The 20,855-nt window shown below is 45.1% G+C and overlaps 1 protein-coding gene and 1 pseudogene across 1 annotated transcript; both read right to left on the bottom strand.

The window, feature by feature from the left end:
• Nucleotides 1-4,418: 4,418 nt before the first annotated feature.
• The window catches only part of LOC116355461 (ATP-dependent RNA helicase DDX39A-like), a 31,034-nt pseudogene continuing 14,597 nt past the window's right edge, over nt 4,419-20,855 (bottom strand).
• LOC116355459 (ATP-dependent RNA helicase DDX39A-like) lies at nt 7,945-9,556 on the bottom strand. Its single transcript, XM_031799354.1, has 3 exons — nt 9,467-9,556; nt 8,924-9,051; nt 7,945-8,495 (listed from the first exon to the last, which is right to left on the bottom strand). The coding sequence occupies exons 1-3, from the start codon at nt 9,486-9,488 to the stop codon at nt 8,199-8,201; spliced, it is 447 nt and encodes a 148-aa protein (XP_031655214.1). The 5' UTR covers nt 9,489-9,556; the 3' UTR covers nt 7,945-8,198.

Here is a 20,855-nt window from a genome sequence, read left to right as displayed (position 1 = left end):
ATTTTCATTTTTTTCCCTTATTTTTCTATACAGTGTTTGGAGACATGTTATGTGTGAAGAATTACTTTAAATCAAATGTCAAACTCATTCTATAGAAGGCCGGGTTTCTGCAGGGTTTCACTCCACCCTTGATTGATGCATTAAGGTCACTAATTAGTAAGAAACTCCTCTAACCTGGTTGTCTAGGTCTTAATTGAAAGGAAAAAACTAAAACCCGCAGACACTTAGATCTCCATGGAATGAGTTTGACACCCCTGTATTAAATACATTTTGATTTGACTAGGGGCCGTCTGCCAGGTCCTGACCACCAGGGTGGGAGACATCCTGAACAGTACCTGCAACGACGATTACAAGGCCAGACTCATCATCCAGAAAGGTACACTTATAACCTGTTTTGCCCATATGACCAGTAATAACCATGTAATAACCAGTGTATTACCATTATAGTAAATGTACTAGATACTGCATAGTGTTATACATGGATGTGGCTTTGAACCAGTTCAGAATATGAGTGTGTTTTCTTAGGATTGGATTCCGGTGCCAGGGAAAGGTTCCCTGACTCTCCGTGTTCCTCTTCCCCCAAGGACGAAGAGGAGGTGGTTGTAAGTGTCATGACTGTCTCATACCCTAAACCCTCCACCTCAACCCAGGCAGCATGGGCAGCTCCTGCCCAGACTCTGAAAGAAGAGGTGGGGGTGGCTGAGGTCTCCGAGATGAGTGACAGCTCCCCGATGCCCACCAAGAACAGGCAGGACCCCCTGGAGAAGATTCCCTCCCTCCTACCAGGCAAGGAGCACATCCTCCTTTGCAGCACTCCCTGGGCCACCGTCATGAGCCCCCAGACTCTGAAGTTTATTCTCCACGGCATCATGTGCCGACTGGAGGCCTCAGAGTCCCCCCAGACAAGGAGGGCCAATGACCCCTTCAGGCTGATGAAGGATCTCTTTGTGGAGGTCCAGCATGCCCTGAAGTATGCTGACATCTCGGTCGTCTTTGGCCTGGAGGAGAGCATCCAATTCAGTGGTGAGGATGCGGTGAAGGCCATCGTGAAGACTGCGGCTAAAAGATTGTCCCTGCGTTCGGACTCCAACCGGGCTCAACTGCGTGCCGCACGCTCTGGTAGCGAGGGAGCCATCAGGTGCATGGCGGACACCATCACACAAGTCATAGATGACTATTCCGAGGACTGGAGTTTCAAAGGCCATTTTGGAGCCAGGAGGAGCCGTGGTAGTGGGAGGTCACACTCCTCAACCTCCTCAAGGAGTGACGGCACCCTCACCGAGGAGCTCCTGGCTTGGAGGGAAACCCTAGAAGAGGACCTAGAGGAGATGGCTGATGACAGCACTGGTTTGGAAAAGACCAGTGTAAGCTCAGCCAGCTCTGAAAAGTCCCAGGTAATTAGCTACCTTTCTGAAAGCACCAAGCCCATCAGCAGCGCCCTCTCCACAGACCTCGAGGACATCACCTCCACACAGGTGAGACGGCCAAGAACCAGTAGATCGTTTAGTTATTTGGGCTGTTTGATTGTGAGGCATCGACTCATGTCTGTTTCTCTCTCTACTAAGAAGGAAGAGGCTATGAAGAAAGAAGTGAGGAAGTCAGAAAAGAAGAAGCGAGGAAATAACAAGAACCAGAAGAACAAGGTGTCTCCTCTTGGCAATGATAGTAAGTCCTCATTTCTGTCAGTCAACATGTGCATCTGTCTTCAGCACACTATTGTAATGTAAGGACGGGAGACTATGATAAAGTTATCAGGGTCTTATTCATTAGCCACTAAATGGAAGACAGCGGACTAAAACAGGGAGGAACTTTCTTGAACTTGCCAATAACAAATGCTTGTTTTTGTTTTCTGTTTCAAAATATTTTGCTACTGTGTACCCTAATGAACACGACCCTGATTTCATGCCTTGTTCTCTGTCACCTGTTCAGGTACTGTGGCTGCAGATCAGCCTAAGAAAAAACAGGCTCTCCTCCCGCGGATCACAGCCGCCCTGGCAAAACTATTTTGCTTCCCCTGCAAAAAAAAAAATGCAAAAGTAACTGTGCAGAAGACGAGTTTGGGAAAACCCTGCAGCCACCTCCCCCAACCCACTTTCTAAATAAACTCTCAAAGCCAACAGAAGAGGGAGGGAGACAACCCCCCCTACTCACAACTCATTTTATTACACCCTATTTAATTCAATAAACACAACTGGCAGCTATTTTGATCTTCTTGAGTTTTTGTTTTCCAGACCCACCTGCATGCTATAGATTCTTAAGGTCAATTTGCTGTCTACTACAGTATCATTGTTATGAGTATGTTCACTGTGCCAGTCATTATAGCCAGTATAGGCTATAATAATGCCCTAACCTAATTGCAATTGACATAATAAGAGTTACATTTGAATAATTCCCTCATTTTATATTTTTTCTAGAGGGAATAAATCTCTAAAGCACTATAGAGTGCCGTCCCTAGGAGGGGTGCGTCACTTGAGTGGGTTGAGTCACTGATGTGATCTTCCTGTCTGGGTTGGCGCCCCACCCCCTTGGGTTGTGCCAGGGGCAGAGATCTTTGTGGGCTATACTCAGCCTTGTCTCAGGATGGTAAGTTGGTGGTTGAAGATATCCCTCTAGTGGTGTGGGGGGCTGTGCTTTGGCAAAGTGGGTGGGGTTATATCCTTACTGTTTGGCCCTGTCCGGGGGTATCATCGGATGGGGCCACAGTGTCTCCTGACCCCTCCTGTCTCAGCCTCCAGTATTTATGCTGCAGTAGTTTGTGTCGGGGACTAGGGTCAGTTTGTTATATCTGGAGTACTTCTCCTGTCTTATCCGGTGTCCTGTGTGAATTTAAGTATGCTCCCTATAATTCTCTCTTTCTTTCGCTCTCTCGGAGGACCTGAGCCCTAGGACCATGCCTCAGGACTACCTAGCATGATCACTCCTTGCTGTTCCCAGTCCACCTGGCCGTGCTGCTGCTCCAGTTTCAACTGTTCTGTCTGTTCTATGGAATCCTGATCTCCAATGTATGGCAATCCATGCTAAGGTGAACTGTGAATGAATGGTAAGCTAATATGCCTTTGTGTTGTTGTCAGATTAAGTCTTTGTGTTTTACACCGGCTTGGCTGTGGCGTGCTTCTGCCGTACAAAACTGCTGAATGCCACAATAAGGACCGTAGTAGGAGGGAGGGATATCATAAACCTGTCCTGATGTCTGTGTCTGTTTGCCTGTCTGTCTGTCTGTGCATCTCGGAGGTTCTGTCTATCTGTTCGTCACACCGACTCTCACTGTGGTTGGTTGGTTGTAGCGATCAGCAGAGGCCTGCCCTGTGCTAAAGGTTCCACTCCCTTATCCTGCTGACGCTGAGATACTGGGAGCAACTCCATTACCTGACATATCAAGTCTAAAACTCCAGTATCCTGCCCTACTGCAGCTACTACAAGCTCCCATCTAGTCTGTTGTTCATATTATTTTGGAAGCACTTTACATTACAGCAAAGAATAAAGCAGAAATGGAATGGCAACTGGTTAGAGTTACTCACAAAGCAAACCAATATTTGCCCAGATACAGGATGCTACAGATCAGTATAACTGTATTGTTTCAGAGACATCACATACTGGAGGGGTGATAATATTACAAAAACAACATTGCAATGTTTCTTCTAAAATTCCCCAAATGTCTTGGCATGGGGCCCCCAATTGATTTTGTTATAATGTATGAGTCACTCAGATACACTATATATACTAAAGTATGTGGACACCACTTCAAATTAGTGGAGTCGGAGAGTTCAGCAACATCCTTTGCTGACAGATGTATAAAAATTGAGCACACAGTCATGCAATCTCTGTAGACAAACATTGGCAGTAGAATGGCCGTTACTGATGAGCTCAGTGACTTTCAACGTGGCATCATCGTAGGATGCCACCTTTCCAACAAGTCAGTTTGTCAAATATCTGCCCTGCTAGAGCTGCCCCGGTCAACTGTAAGTGCTGTTATTGTGAATTGGAAACGTCTAGGAGCAACAAAGGCTCAGCCGTGAAGTGGTAGGCCACACAAGCTCACAGAACGGGACCGCCGAGTGTTGTAGAGAGTCAAAAATAATCTGTCCTCAGTTGCAACACTCACTACCGAGTTCCCAACTGCCTCTGGAAGCAATGTCAGCATATTAACTGTTTGTCGGGAGCTTCATGAAAGGGGTTTCCATGGCCGAGCAGCCGCACACAAGCCTAAGATCACCATGCGCAATGCCAAGCATTTGCCTGGAGTGGCGTAAAGCTTGCCGCCATTGGACTCTGTGGAAACGCATTCTCTGGAGTGATGAATCACACTTCACCAGCTGGCAGTCCGATGGACAAATCTGGGTTTGGCGGATGCCAGGAGTACGCTACCTGCCACAATGCATAGTGCCAACTAATGTTTGGAGGAGGAATAACGAATTGCCTGGGGCTGTTTTTCATGGTTCGGGATAGGCCCTTTAGTTCCAGTGAAGGGAAACCTGAACGCTACAAATGTTGGTCGGAGAAGGCGCTGTTGGCAACGCCCAATACCACGCCCCCCCATCTATTTCACCACCTAGTCAGGTGAACAGGGCCTTGCCCTTTATTATGATATACAAGCCTGGGCAACCATTTCACCAGAGCTGTTGTCTTGGTTGCACTTGTTTTCTAGGATCACTGGTGTCTGGTAATGTACAGGAATGATTCACCTCAGTTCACAGTTCACTCTCTCTGGGAGTATAATTAACGTCACCTCTCTATTGGCCCATTCCAGTGTGTGTGGCAAACTATCCAGACCTGTTCTGTAACCCCAGAGGGAGGTTTCATGTGGTGTTAATATAGAGCTGAATGAACACACAATCAACTGGTGACACAATGTACTGGGGCTATTGTACCAAAGTGGCACAGGTGTAATAGTAATAGGTCAGATGGTTTCTTTTTGACGCCACACTAACTATTCTGGTCCCAGATCAGTTTCGATCAGTGCCCCAGAAAAGGGGATCTGGTTGGTTCATCTACTTTGGGAAAGTGAGGCTTAAACCAATCCCATGGACATACCGTGTATCGTTTATGTGTGTATTTTTTGTTAATGCCTAGGCAAATGCAAGGGCATCCGGGGTTATGTTGGTGTACAGTGTTAAATCTGTTTGTAATCCATTTGAGGTTAACACAGCAGTGCTGGTGATACTTTAAATCTGTATCTTATTGAATCACAGACCTGATCAGGGTCAGATCAGCCTAGCCCCCCTCCGACAATACACTCACTACCATTGCAGAATAAATTATTAGTCACATCGCACTGCTTTGCAATTCCTTTGGAAGGAGGATGGTGGAAGTGTGTATTTTAAAGCCATGTTCCCCTTGGTATTCATAGAAACGTGAATATCAGGAGGGCGCTTATTGCTACACTAGGAATTCAGGAAGCAATTCTTCTTCTAAATGTGGTTGCGTTTAGGGAACTTGGGTAGTCTGAGGGAGCTTCACCTGATGACATGATATTAGCTAATTAGCCCAAATGTGTCTGTTCTTCATTCAAGCTTACCATCAAAGCAACTTATTCATTAGATTAATCTCATTATCTAGAATCATCTGCTGTACAGGGCCATGGACCGATATAATGAATTTCGTCCCGAACCTGCCTGCACGGGCCACTCTGTGCAGGTAGGTGTCGGAATCCTCGGGCATGTCGTAGTTGAAGACGATGTTGACGCGCTCAATGTCCATCCCTCGGCCAAACAGGTTGGTGGCCACCAGGATCCGCCTTTGGAAGTCCTTGAACTGCTGGTACCGGGAAAGCCTTTTGAAAAAAAGTCAACAGTAACTGAGGAGAGGAGGAAATGTGCTTGTATGAAATTAGACTCTATTCACACATAATGCATATGACATTTACAGGGGTGGAATCCCAAATTAAAATGTGTAAAGTAGTAAAAGACATTTAGCTAGACATCGTATGGATAAAAACGATATGCTACTTATCGTTTTAAATATGTGCATGCTTCTCAGAGTAAACAGCTGATTGAAAGGGGAGGGGTAGATCTCAACTTCAGCAAAGGACACTTATGCTTCCTCAGCAGGAGGCGAGGACACCGTTTGCCTACTAACAAATTGACACTCCTCAACCACTTATCGGTTTACGGATAAGAGGACGGAAAAGTCGAGGACATTCTTTTGTCCAAATCAGTAATTCCCAATGAAAGCCAAGACCCAATCCCAAATCTACCCCTAAACCCTATGCAGTTATTAATATCTGAGATGACTTGAAGTGTAAGCAATATCCTAATATTGCTTATACCAATCAAAACTGCTCAGATTTTAACAAGTGCATAGACTATAGGGTTTAGCCAGTGATTTTTTCCTCTCCATCAGAACCCACCTCTACTCCTGGGCCATGCCCCTGTGGATAGCGATTGCGGGGAAGTTCTGCTCCACCAGCAGCTGAGACAGAGCTGCACAGACTTCACAAAGATCACCACCTTCAGACAGGGGAGAAAATAGCAGTGAGACACCGAAGACAAACATGGGGCACAAAACCCATGCTGCATCTGATATGGCACCCTGGCTTTACCCTGGTCAAATAAATGTACACTCTGAAGACGAAAAACACATGGCATAAAACTCACAGGCAGAAACTTTGTCGGTGCATAGACTTAGTTCACTTGAATGAGTAAAATTGTATTTAAACACGTGACTTTCAATTCCATGGACAAAATACATTCAACTCACTCAGATTAAAACTAAAATAAATTACGTTTTAGCATTCAATTCTCTGAAAAGACCTCTGTCCGTACCTGGTTGAACTCGAGCACGTCGAGCAGGTTCAAAGAGCTTGCAGTTCTTCTCGCTATCCTTCAGCTTGCAGTAGTACTGCTGCAGGCCGTGCAGCGTCAGCTTGGTCTCATCGTCCACAAACACCTCCATGGGCTACAGGAGATATTCATTAAGCACCAAACAGAACACAGGGAGGAACTACCAGGACTTCCAGTGCTAAACATTTTGCTAGTGTGCCCTAATGAATAGAACATGGGGAAAGTGTCACTCTTTGGGACTGTTTTATAAACCTAGCCACATTAAGTGAAAAACAGGAGTAAAACACATTCTGTGTGTTGGTGAATGAAGAACTACAAATGTGATTGTGAACATCAATTACAAGTACTAGAGCTGGATGGAACTTTATTTTTCAATATTCACAGCTTTAATGCCAGGACTGTTCCTCCCGAAAATGTCCAGAGCCCCAGACCCAGGTTAAGAGAGGGTCAACTCTGGCCACTTATGAGAAGGACAGTCACGAGCAGGCAAAGATTAGAGGGGCTAGATTGGAACATTTTACATGAATATTAAGCCATATCCAAAATCCTTTTAAAAACAAAAAAAAGGGGGCAATCAGTAGTTTCTACATCCATTTTTAGACATTTAAAATGAAAAGAATAACAAATGCCCATGAGCTTAGTTCAACTTTCGTACCCCACCAGAACCCAAAATACAAGCTTGTTTCATTCCAATGCTTGTAAACAAAGTAAACGCAAAAATAAACTACATAGTCTCAAAATATGGTCAAAATGATAATTCTGATATCATTGACGGTCAGTCCTTGCATATAACTCTACGAATTTCAGAGTGGTTAAATTTCTCCAGACTCATCCCTCCAAAACAGGGGCGAGGAAGATGCTTCATTAATGTTTATACTGCCGATTGCCTCTTCAAATTGCAATTTAGGGAGATGGGTTCATCTCTGTGTGTGTGTGTGTAAAACTGCAACTTTAAGTTTCAGAACATGTAGATAACCACGGGTTATAAGAAACCCTTCAACGTACATCCTGCATGAACTTGCGGCAGACAGGACGGATCTCTTTGCTTAGGGTGGCGCTGAACATGGGTGGTGCTTCTCGTGGGGTGTGAGTTTGAAGATGTCCTGAACATCACGCCTCATGTCTGAGGGTGAGACTATAGGAAAATAATATGGCCATCACAAAAAAAAGTCAACCCACTCAGCCTGAAATCTGAGGACTAAATAAAATGTAAATACTTTCCTACGTTTTGGCTAAATCCTTAATTAAGTCACACCATCTATCACATTCTGTTCCAAGATCCACTACTACTTATTAGGACAGTGTATTAGAAGTGCATTCTAAGTGATATGCTAGTAGGTACATTGGAACACGTTTTCAATTGACCTTTCCTCTGTGACGTTTCAACTTACTCCTTGCTCCCGTCACTCACATCTGGCATCAGCTCCCCTGTCCTACTGTGGTCTGAATTTGCATCTTGTCACACTCGTCCAGGACAAAGTGCTTCACGTTCTTCAGGTTGAGGGTCTTGTTGCGGATGAGGGTCAGGATGCGGCCGGGCGTTCCCACCACAAAGTGGGGGCAGTTCTTCTTCAGCGCGTCCTCGTCCTTCTTGATGGACAGGCCCCCGAAGACCACGGCTGCCTTGACGGTAGGCATGTACTTGGAGAAGCACTCATACTCTATGCTGATCAGGAAGGCCAGCTCTTGTGTGTGGCACATCACCAGCACAGACACCTGGTAGACAGAGAGAGAGGTAGGGGAGGATGTTTAATACAGAGCTCTCTGGACAGCAGAGAAACAAAAAGCACACAAGATTATCCAATAGGATAGAACAGCAGTGTAAACAGTGAGATTAAAAGGAGAACAAATTCAGACTGCAATTGGCCCAGCGTCATTAGGGATTGGCCGGGGTAGGCCGTCATTGTAAATAAAAATGTGTTCTTAACTGACTTGCCTAGTCCAAATAAAGGTTAAATAAAGTTGGCGATTAGACACTTTCTTATGCAAGGATCCCCAGATACAGATTAAGCCTATTCCTAAACTACAAAGCACTCAATGGATTCTCCATCGAAAGCTATTTTTAGTAAAGGAGGGAGGATGTAACAGCAATTCAGTTGCTGCTTCCACAATGTAGAGATTAATTTCATTATTCAACCACTCACCTGCCCATCCACAGGCTCAATCTGCTGCAGGGTGGCCAGTACAAACACAGCAGTCTTGCCCATTCCATACTTGGCCTGGCACAGGATGTCCATGCCCAGGATGGCCTGTGGGATGTACTCATGTTGGACTGAAAGACAGAAACGTAACTAGGGAAGTTAGTTAAGAACAAATTCTTATTTACAATGACGGCCTACCAAGAGGCCTCCTGCGGGGATTGGGGCCTGGGATTTAACATTAAAAAAAATATATAGGACAAAACACACATCACTACATAAAGAGAGACTTAAGAAACATAGCAAGGCATCAACACATGACAACACAGCATGGTAGCAGCACAAAACATTGTACAAACATTGGGCACAGACAAAAGCACAAAGGGCAAGAAGGCGCTGTATCAACAATACAGTCAATTCAGAAGGTTAATTGAAATGCCAATTCAATAATCTATGTACAATTCCTCACCATCTAACCTTAGTTATATTACATGAGGATTCATATTCTTGTAATTTCACTTTCTGAATTGAATCCTAGTGAAACATCACCTTCTAGCACAGGGTTTTCCATATTCGGTCCTTGGGACTCCAAGGGGTGCACGTTTCCCCCCCAACATTACACAGCTGACTCAATCAAAGCTTGATGCTTATTTGAATCAGCTGTGTAGTGCTACGGCAAAAACCAAAACCCCCTGAGGTCCCTAGGACCGAGTTTGGGAAACACTCGTCTAATGTGTATTCCTACATAGCATTAGCTAGCTGCTAATAATGCTAGTAGCAGGCCGCACGCACACCACCAAAGCTGGACAGTACGCAAAATGGGAAGCGAATACATTTGGCACATAATCATTACAATTTACCTAGCTGGAAACAAGGATTGGACCATCGACCACCCTGCAACTCAGTTTACAGTAGTTAGCCAGTTGCCCGATTCAATCAAGTTGAACAAGGAATCATGCCTCACTCTCCGCACAAACAATGGCAGCCGCCTCATTCAAACTTTGTGACAGCAAAGTGCTATAAAGGGAAATAGGTTCCAAATGCAAGGTGAATATTCAGAAATAACGTTGGCTCAAATTAATAACGAGCAAGACATTTCTAGGGTCTAACTTGACCTAAAATGTAATTCTCGGAACCAACCTGCGACACACTGCTAGCAGAAGTTAACTGCTAAATGACACGACCGTGCTAGTACTAGCGTTAGCTTGACGCAATGCTAAATGTGTTTGTTAGTTAGCTAGCCAGATTGCACAAGGTTTTCGCAAAGATTTTAACAAAAATATACTCGAACATGGCTGCTATTTGTGAGCATTATGGAAAGAAAAATATGTTTCTTATTTACAATTGATGCAGATATTGAAAATTACTCAATACTGCACATTTTTTATGCAATTAAAATAGGCTTCGAGTATCACTGCTAGCTAGGTTCACAGGGGCAGTTTAGAAGCAGTGCTCGTGTATTCGTGGCCACTATTGGTCAATTTTAAAGGCAGTCTCACCAAACCGGCCTGAAAACGAACAGTCTAATTTAATGCCGATCTTGATTTTCAATATCTGCATCAAATGCCGATCGGGATTTCGCCAGCTGCCCTAAACTAAATTGTAGGCATCATTTCTTGTTTGACAACACTGGTATGAAAAAAGTACACTGATAGCCTTATTCAGCAATAATGTAAACATTTATGATTTCTGTAAATTATAGCTACGTATGACTAGGTTTCCTCATCCAGAAAAAAATCTGAATTTAGATTAGATTTCAGTCGATTAGATTATTAGTCGGTCGGATATGTAATTGTAGGGTACAGTGAAATTCTTAAGGTCTGAACTCCAACAGTGCAGGTCAAAAAGATAAGTGAATGAAACAATAATAAGAATATGTGTAACCGGTGCTATACCGCACCGCTGTAACCCTGCGTTGTGTGTGGTTGATTGAGACTATAGACGTGGACTTTGGAGATCAGGTAGTTTTAATCAAGCAGAACTCACTCTCTGCATCCAAAAGGAAAAAAAACATTTGTAGAGCACATATGTTCTGAGAATCGTCGCCTCTTTCTCTCTCAGTGCATCAAAATGATTTTAGATTACAAAAATTAATAGTCTCTCCTTATTATACATAACATATTTTACAAAGATAAAACCACATACTTGCATCCAAAAGGAAATAAAACATTTGTAGAGCACATATGTTCTGCGAATCGTGGCCTCTTTCTACAGCAGATACACAATAGGAGGGACTGGGATCATTCGAGGAGCTAGCCATCGTTCACACATACAATAAATAGCCTGCTAATACCTTAGCTAGCTATTAACCACATGTTGAATTCAGAATGTTGATATCATCCTAAAACAATTACAAGTGCATCTTAACAATACCATCCACTTATGAGTAACCTCTAAATACACATCATTATTCATGAACAAAACACTGTGTGTATGACTTTGTACTGAAAAGAATCCAACTTTTCTGAAGACATAAAAAGCGTGACTACCTCTCTCAGGATACAAAATGATTTGAGCATGCAGGGCAAAACGTAAGAACACACTCCACTTCAGCCAGGATGCAGGCATGCATAATAACAAATCAACACGACATATTAATATATGAACCTGGTGAAATTCACATAGTACTTTAACAACTGTTACATATGCATACTATATACATATTTATTTACAACATTTACAAACCAACAGCCTGCATTCATCCAGTTTGTATAAATTATGATAGATATGTGACATGAAGCTATATTGGTCAATTTGGGCAAAGGCGTAACAATGACTGTCTTGGACAAATAGACATTTGGCTTAAAACATTTATTCATTAATGGGCAATATGTGTGCATGCCCTGATCATATCAGCTTACTACATCTGTCTTCCCTCACCAAACCCATCAATGATTTGATTTATTTGCCTATAATATATCAGTTATGGCCAACAGAGGGCAACATTTATCCATATAATACGATAAAACCTCACTGAACCTAAATGAATTGGGTTACATTGTAAACATTTTTCAGATATCGTATGTGATCAGAAACAATGCATTAATTTCCCGGAGTGGTCGCTCTGTGCTTTTGTAGTTGACGTCATAATGTACGATGGAATATAGAAGCCTATGACGTAAACGAACTCAAGAAAATGTTCAGTGCGCTACTTTTGCCTCAGTTGAGTTGATGCTTTGCAAAGGACAGTCATCCTCATGTTCAAATAAATCACTTTGAGTGGACAAAGACATTCTGTGTGAGTACAGCATAACTGGCCAAGATGTTGTAAAAATAATATTTGAAATGTATTTTAAAATGTATTTGTTTATTTAAAAAAATGTCAGGTCCAATCTGAAGGGTGCCTGAAAGCACAATGGATAGAAATCATAAACCGTTGAGAAAAATTATTCTAAAAGTAAGTCTCATAAGTGATAAAAAAAATGTTTGTTCATTCTGGGGCTATCCCTCTTGATATGTAATGAGGCTATCTTCTTGGTAGTATAACCTATATGCTGTAAAAACAGATTGATATGATTTATAGTTGGAAAAGTGGGCATAATTAATTGAGGGCTAAGGTTAAATGTATTTCCTTATGTTCATATACCCCAGGCTGGGACCCTCCAAGCTAGTGCTGGAGAGCAGGTCCTCCAGACAGACATCACTGACCATGATGGACTAAGGCTGCCAGCCCTGGTAGACTGCCCCATTGACAGCCCCCTAAAGGTAAGAAACGTCTTATAGTTCTGTTGCAAAACGTCTGGTTGTAACGGAGACCAGTTGGTTGCAATCGAGTAATATGACGTGTTGAAAATCAGTTTACAACGCAATAATAAAGCCATTAAGACACATGGACCACCTACTAAACTCAGCAAAAAAAGAACCGTCCCTTTTTCAGGACCATGTATTTTTAAGATAATTTGTAAAAATCCAAATATCAGATCTTCATTGTGAAGGGTTTTAACACTGTTTCCCATGCTTGTTCAATGAACCATAAACAATTTATGATCATGCACCTGTGGAACGGTCGTTAAGACACTAACAGCTTACAGACGGTAGGAAATTAAGGTCACAGGTGTGAAAACTTAGGACACTAAAGAGGCCTTTCTACTGACTCTGAAAAACACCAAAAGAAAGATGCCCAGGGTCCCTGCTCATCTGCATGAACGTGCCTTAGGCATGCTGTAAGGCGACATCAGGACTGCAGATGTGGCCAGGGTAACACATTGCAGTGTCCGTACTGTGAAACGCCTAAGACAGCGCTACAGGGAGACAGGACAGACAGCTGATCATCATCGCAATGGCAGACCACGTGTAACAACACCTGCACAGGATCGGTACATCTGAACATCACACCTGCGGCACAGGTACAGGATGGCAACAACAACTGCCCGAGTTACACCAGGAACGCACAATCCCTACCATCAGTGCTCAGACTGTCCGCAGTAGGCTGAGAGAGACTGGACTGAGGGCTTGAAGGCCTGTTGTAAGGCAGGTCCTCACCAGACATCACCGGGAACAACGTCGCCTATGGGCACAAACCCACCGTCGCTGGACCAGACAGGACTGGCAAAAAGTGCTCTTTACTGACAAGTCGCGGTTTTGTCTCACTAGGGGTGATGGTCGGATTTACGTTTATCGTCGAAAGGAATGAGCATTACACCGAGGCCTGTACTCTGGAGCGGGATCGATTTGGAGGTGGAGGGTCCGTCAAGGTCTGGGACGGTGTGTCACAGCATCGTCGGACTGAGCTTGTTGTCATTGCAGGCAATCTCAACGCTGTGCTTTAAAGGAAGACTGCCTCCTCCCTCATGTGGTACCTTTCCTCCAGGCTCATCGTGACATGACCCTCCAGCATGACAATGGCACCTGCCATACGGCTCATTCTGTGTGTGACTTCCTGCAAGATAAGAATGTCAGTGTTCTGCCATGGCCAGCGAACAGCCCGGATCTCAATCCCATTGAGTATGTCTGGGACCTGTTAGATCAGAGGGGGAGGGATAGGGCCATTCCCCCCAGAAATGTGCAGGAACTTGCAGGTGCCTTAGTGGAAGAGTGGGGTAACATCTCACAGCAAGAACTGCCAAATTTGGTGCAGCCCATGAGGAGAAGATGCACTGCAGTACTTAATGCAGCTGGTGGCCACACCAGTTACTGACTGTTACTTTGGATTTTGACCCCTCCTTTGTTCAGGGACACATTATTCCATTTCTGTTAGTCACATGCTTGTGAAACTTGTTCAGTTTATGTCTCAGTTGTTGAATCTTGTTATGCTCATACAAATATTTACACATGTTAAGTTTGCTGAAAATAAACGCAGTTGACAGTGGGAGGACGTTTCTTTTTTTGCTGAGTTTAGTTACAACTAATAGTTTTGGAATTCTGATTGTAATTCTAAGGTTATGGTTTATAGTTGGAAAAGTGGGCATAATAATGGAGGGCTTAAGTTATATGTATTTCCTTATGTTCCTATACCCCAGGCTGGGACCCTTCAAGCTAGTGCTAGAGAGCAAGTGCTCCAGACAGATGTCCATTCCGCTGGCCATGATGGACTAAGCCTGCCGGCCCTGGTAGACTGCCTCCAGGATAGCCCTCGAAAGGTAAGAAACAGCTTTTAGTTCTGTTGCAAAACGTCTGGTTGTAACAGAGGCCAGTTGGTTGCAATCTAGTAATACGACGGGTTGAAAACCAGTTTACAGCGTGATAATAACGCCATTAAGACACATGGACCACCTACTAGTTAAAACTAATACTATTGGAATTCTGATTCTAATTCTAAGGTTAACCCTTATGTGACATGTCACTCAGTACCATTATGCCTATGTTGAAAAATGTGGTTTCTATGGTGATATGATTTCCCCACTGTTATTTGTCTCAGAACCTTGTGCCGAAGCCCCCGCAAGGCCCCATGCCCACCCGAGAGACAAATATAGCAAAGGCAGAAAAGAAGGCCACAGAGGTTATCAAGGCTAGAAGGTCTAGGGAGGCTAAGTATGGGGTGAAAAAACTAAGCCACCAAGTAGCTGGTATGTTGGCACTGCCTCAAACTCTTCTAACTCAAACAACCAGTTACAGTGAGTATTCATCTCCACTTCCAAAATACCTGGATTTATTGAAAAAACGATATATGGTGGAAGGATCCACTAATGTCTACGATTCTCTTTCTGTAGGTGTCCTGCCAGCTATCAAGAAGGGCACTAAAGTTACTAAAAGGGAGACAACAGGTGGGTGTTGGTGACACAGTGTTTATTCCTGATTATACAACTTCAATAGAATCGTTTCCGTGGTTACTAGCTTGTTCGGTGGTAATTCTGACTGTCTTCTGTTTCAGAACCCCTATGTCCCTTGACACCTGATGGGGAGAAAATGATCTCCTCTTCATCTGTTGATGACCTCCTGACCCCAAAGAGTGATGTCACGTCCGAGGCTAAGAGCGATGATGCCTCCCGTCCAATTGGACCTGAGGTGTTCTCTCTAACAAACTTCCTGAAGTCTCACCCGTGAGTCCTGCTGTGAACCTCATTATGTGCAGAAAAAATATGATCTATGTAAGCACTAGTTTAAGTTGCCAATGATTCCTGGTGTTTGTTTTCCAGTAAGAGAAAGTTTATCAGGAACTTCCTCAAACAAATAGTAAGTCCCCCATTTCTTCTACTGTCAAAGGTGGAGTGATCATGTGAAAAAACTATTTCAACATAAAAACTACTAGCTGTCATTTTTGTTGTTTTCTGTTTCTCTTTCTAAGAACGTGACAATAGGTGACCTGGACGAGATCATCGAGTGGGTGGTGTGTGTCTCCAATGAGGTGTTCCTCCCAGTGATGGTTCTGATCAGGACCTCCAGTCCAGAGTCGTCAAACTCGTCCCGCTGGGGGTCAGGTGAGCTCCAGATCATCTCCAGGGAGTTCCACCAGCGGAGTTCTGAGCCGAAGGGAAGGCTCCTGGGTGGGCAGCCGCCCACTCCCCCTTCTGAGACCGACAAGGAGCTTCAGGGCATAGCAGATCTGTCTGTGAGTAACATCCTGAAAATGGCCCAGGAGGACCTCTTCTTTTCTGTTGAGGATGATCTGGAGAACACCCATCCAGACATCAGTCTGACCGAAGAGACGCTCTCCAGCATCTTCTCAGAGTTGTTCAGGGACGCCTGTGAGAGTGCCCAGGAGGCCGCCAGACGGATCCACCACATGAGGTCTGGAAGAGGCAACAGCAGCCGGAATGGGAGATGCCCTGGGTTATCGCAGGGATCGAGCAGGTCCAATATGCCAGACTTGGGAGAACTGGGGTCAGTGAGGAAGCCCAAGGAAAGCGACGTCCATAAAGTCCTTAGCGAGGGGTCCCTCCCTGTCCTTGCCCTGCTTGGGGAGAGGCCAGGGGAAGTTGGGGAGACCAGCAGCCCTGCTGGGGAGATGGACACGACCCAGACTGCCAGCACTCCCAGCATTCCCCGGTCTGGGCATGGCGGCAGAAGAAGTAGGCAGACCACCGCTCCCACCACCGGCCACAGAGAGGCAGGAGTCACAGCCAGTAACATCTTTGATGTTATTTTTCATCTGACGCACTCAGACACTGACCGGGAACTCCACCAGGAGTTCAGCAGTGAGGATGATGTTTCACTGAATGACATCACGGACATGAAGTTAACCCCACCAGTGGAGCCCCTAGGGCAGATCCTGTCCTCATGGAAGCTGGTCAACAGGATCTTCAGGGGGAAGGTCCACTACTTTGGGAAGGAGCTCATCTGCAAGGTGTATCAGATGCTTCTGGACACCGGTATGGGAAGGAGGCCAATGGCCCGCCAAAGCAGGTCCGAGCCCATCCTGAAAGACCTGGCTGCCAACCGTAGGCTCTCCGATGAATTTTTCACAGATGTGCTGTACATGTTCATCCAACGGGCCATTAAGAATCTGCTGGAGAACTTCTTGGGTCTGCCGACCACCCCACCGGGTAGAGACATTATGTGGAATGACAACTTCAACTGGATGTATAGGGACGGCTGGGGGGAGACCCCCACATCCAGCGAGAACGAGTTGTGGGACAGCGACTCCACCTGGTCACGTGACCTTGGAGAGGACGAGGGGGCAGAGTCCCGTGGGATGTGGGCCGCTCTGTTAGAGAGGGGCAGCTTCCTGACCCTCCAGTCCTCCAGCTCCCTCTCCCTCTCTGATGACAACAAGGAGGCACTAGGTTAGATATTTTGTTGTTTTTACCGTCTTTTTCACCCGCACATTCCACTTTTTTTTATCTTATTGTCAGTAATGGTATTTTAATTTTCTCTCTCTTTTTTTCTATTTTTTCTATACAGTGTTTGGAGACATGTTATGTGTGAAGAATTACTTTAAATCAAATGTCAAACTCATTTTATAGAAGGCCGGGTTTCTGCAGGGTTTCACTCCACCCTTGATTGATGAATTAAGGTCACTAATTAGTAAGAAACTCCTCTAACCTGGTTGTCTAGGTCTTAATTGAAAGGAAAAAACTAAAACCCGCAGACACTTAGCCCTCCATGGAATGAGTTTGACACCCCTGCATTAAATACATTTTGATTTGACTAGGGGCCGTCTGCCAGGTCCTGACCACCAGGGTGGGAGACATCCTGAACAGTACCTGCAACGACGATTACAAGGCCAGGCTCATCATCCAGAAAGGTACACTTATAATCTGTTTTGCCCATATCACCAGTAATAACCATGTAATAACCAGTGTATTACCATTATAGTAAATGTACTAGATACTGCATAGTGTTATACATGGATGTGGCTTTGAACCAGTTCAGAATATGAGTGTGTTTTCTTAGGATTGGATTCCGGTGCCAGGGAAAGGTTCCCTGGCTCTCCGTGTTCCTCTTCACCCAAGGACGAAGAGGAGGTGGTTGTAAGTGTCTCAAACCCTAAACCCTCCACCTCAACCCAGGCAGCATGGGCAGCTCCTGCCCAGACTCTGGACGGTTTTCTGCCCAGACCCTGCCTGGATAAAGAAGAGGTAGTCCCCAGCACCTCCATGAAGGACGACTCTGTGACGACCACCCATGCAGCTCCTTCCCAGACCCTGGAAGAAGAGGTGGGGGAGGCTGAGGTCTCCGAGATGAGTGACAGCTCCCTGATGCCCACCAAGAACAGACAGGACCCCCTGGAGAAGATTCCCTCCCTCCTATCAGGCAAGGACGACATCCTCCTTCGCAGCATTCCCTCGGCCACCGTCATGAGCCCCCAGACTCTGAAGTTTATTCTCCACGGCATCATGTGCCGACTGGAGGCCTCAGAGTCCCCCCAGACAAGGAGGGCCAATGACCCCTTCAGGCTGATGAAGGATCTCTTTTTGGAGGTCCAGCATGCCCTGAAGTATGCTGACATCTCTGTCGTCTTTGGCCTGGAGGAGAGCATCCAATTCAGTGGTGAGGATGCGGTGAAGGCCATCGTGAAGACTGCGGCTAAAAGATTGTCCCTGCGTTCGGACTCCAACCGGCCTCAACTGCGTGCCGCACGCTCTGGTAGCGACGGAGCAATCAGGTGTATGTCGGACACCATCACACAAGTCATAGATGACTATTCCGAGGACTGGAGTTTCAAAGGCCATTTTGGAACCAGGAGGAGCCGTGGTAGTGAGAGGTCACACTCCTCAACCTCCTCAAGGAGTGACGTCACCCTCACCGAGGAGCTCCTGGCTTGGAGGGAAACCCTAGAAGAGGACCTAGAGGAGATGGCTGATGACAGCACTGGTTTGGAAAAGACCAGTGTAAGCTCAGCCATCTCGGAAAAGTCCCAGGTAATTAGCTACCTTTCTGAAAGCACCAAGCCCATCAGCAGCGCCCTCTCCACAGACCTCGAGGACATCACCTCCACACAGGTGAGACGGCCAAGAACCAGTAGATCGTTTAGTTATTTGGGCTGTTTGATTGTGAGGCATCGACTCATGTCTGTTTCTCTCTCTACTAAGAAGGAAGAGGCTATGAAGAAAGAAGTGAGGAAGTCAGGAAAGAAGAAGCGAGGAAATAACAAGAACCAGAAGAAGAACAAGGTGTCTCCCTCTTGGCAATGATAGTAAGTCCTCATTTCTGTCAGTCAACATGTGCATCTGTCTTCAGCACACTATTGTAATGTAAGGACGGGAGACTATGATAAAGTTATCAGGGTCTTATTCATTAGCCACTAAATGGAAGACAGCGGACTAAAACAGGGAGGAACTTTCTTGAACTTGCAATAACAAATGCTTGTTTTTGTTTTCTGTTCAAAATATTTTGACTACTGTGTACCCTAATGAACACGACCATGATTTTATGCCTTGTTCTCTGTCACCTGTTCAGGTACTGTGGGCTGCAGATGAGCCTAAGAAAAAACAGGCTCTCCTCCCGCGGATCACAGCCGCCCTGGCAAAACTATTTTGCTTCCCCTGCAAAAAAAAAATGCAAAGTAACTGTGCAGAAGACGAGTTTGGGAAACCCCTGCTGCCAACTCCCCAACCCACTTTATAAATAAAGTCTCAAAGCCAACAGAAGAGGGAGGGAGACAACCCCCCCTACTCACAACTCATTTTATTACACCCCATTTAATTCATAAACACAACTTGCAGCTATTTTGATTTTTCTGTGCTTGAGGTTTCTGTTTTCTCAGACCAACCTGCATGCTATAGTTTCTTAAGGTCAATGCTGTCTGTCTACTACAGTATCATTGTTATGAGTATGTTCACTGTGCCAGTCATTATAGCCAGTATAGGCTATAATAATGCCCTAACCTAATTGCAATTGACATAATAAGAGATACATTTGAATAATTCCCTCATTTTATATTTTTTTAGAGGGAATAAATCTCTAAAGCACTATAGAGTGCCGTCCCTTGGAGGAGTGCGTCACTTGAGTGGGTTGAGTCACTGATGTGATCTTCCTGTGGGTTGTCGCCCCCCCTTGGGTTGTGCCAGGGGCGGAGATCTTTGTGGGCTATACTCAGCCTCGTCTCAGGATGGTAAGTTGGTGGTTGAAGATATCCCTCTTGTGGTGTGGGGGCTGTGCTTTGGCAAAGTGGGTGGGGTATATCCTTCCTGTTTGGCCCTGTCCGGGGTATCATCGGATGGGGCCACAGTGTCTCCTGACCACTCCTGTCTCAGCCTCCAGTATTTATGCTGCAGTAGTTTGTGTCGGGATCTAGGGTCAGTTTGTTATATCTGGAGTTCTTCTCCTGTCTTATCCGGTGTCCTGTGTGAATTTAAGTGTGCTCCCTATAATTCTCTCTTTCTTTCGCTCTCTCGGAGGAACTGAGCCCTAGGACCATGCCTCAGGACTACCTAGCATGATCACTCCTTGCTGTTCCCAGTCCACCTGGCCGTGCTGCTGCTCCAGTTTCAACTGTTCTGTCTGTTCTATGGAATCCTGATCTCCAATGTATGGCAATCCATGCTAAGGTGAACTGTGAATGAATGGTAAGCTAATATGCCTTTGTGTTGTTGTCAGATTAAGTCTTTGTTTTTACACCGGCTTGGCTGTGGCGTGCTTTCTGCCGTACAAAACTGCTGAATGCCACAATAAGGACCGTAGTAGGAGGGAGGGAGGGATCATCCTCAGCCAGTTCTTTGTAGCCTATACAACGCAGGTTATTTGTCCTTCAGATGTATTCTTTTGCTAGTGAAGGCATGCTACAGCCGTTAGAATGTTGTAGTCAGAAATGGGTGTCCCTTGGGTGGCTTTACTCCAAAAGATGAGAGCGAAAGATCTCAAACATTTTATTATGGAAGAGGGTATTAGGCTGACTATAAAAAAGTGGAGTATTCTGCCCCAAGCATCTGCATTCGGTCTTTTGGGGACTACTTTTCAAGGAATAAATGACTTGCATTTCAGGCTAATTATTGTTAATATTATAAACGCTAGAGTAGAACAGACTAGAGACATGCACCCACCAAGTGAAAGCGCTGGTGTAGATTTCACCAGCACAGGGTGTGTTGAGTGAGAAATCAAGTCATTCTTTGAACCTTAT

This window comes from Oncorhynchus kisutch, linkage group LG20, assembly GCF_002021735.2.
Source record: "Oncorhynchus kisutch isolate 150728-3 linkage group LG20, Okis_V2, whole genome shotgun sequence".
Taxonomy (NCBI): Eukaryota; Metazoa; Chordata; class Actinopteri; order Salmoniformes; family Salmonidae; genus Oncorhynchus; species Oncorhynchus kisutch.
The sequence above is the reverse complement of the archived record's forward strand: the minus strand, read 5'-3'. Positions and strand labels throughout refer to the sequence as shown.

Coding starts and splice junctions, on each gene's coding strand:
- LOC116355459 (XM_031799354.1), bottom strand. CDS start 9,488: ATGGAAAACCCTGTGCTAGAAG. Junction 9,052..9,466: donor GGAAAACCCTGTGCTAGAAG/GTGATGTTTCAC, acceptor TCTGTCTTTCAG/TCCAACATGAGTACATCCCA. Junction 8,496..8,923: donor TTGAGCCTGTGGATGGGCAG/GTGAGTGGTTGA, acceptor TCTGTCTACCAG/GTGTCTGTGCTGGTGATGTG.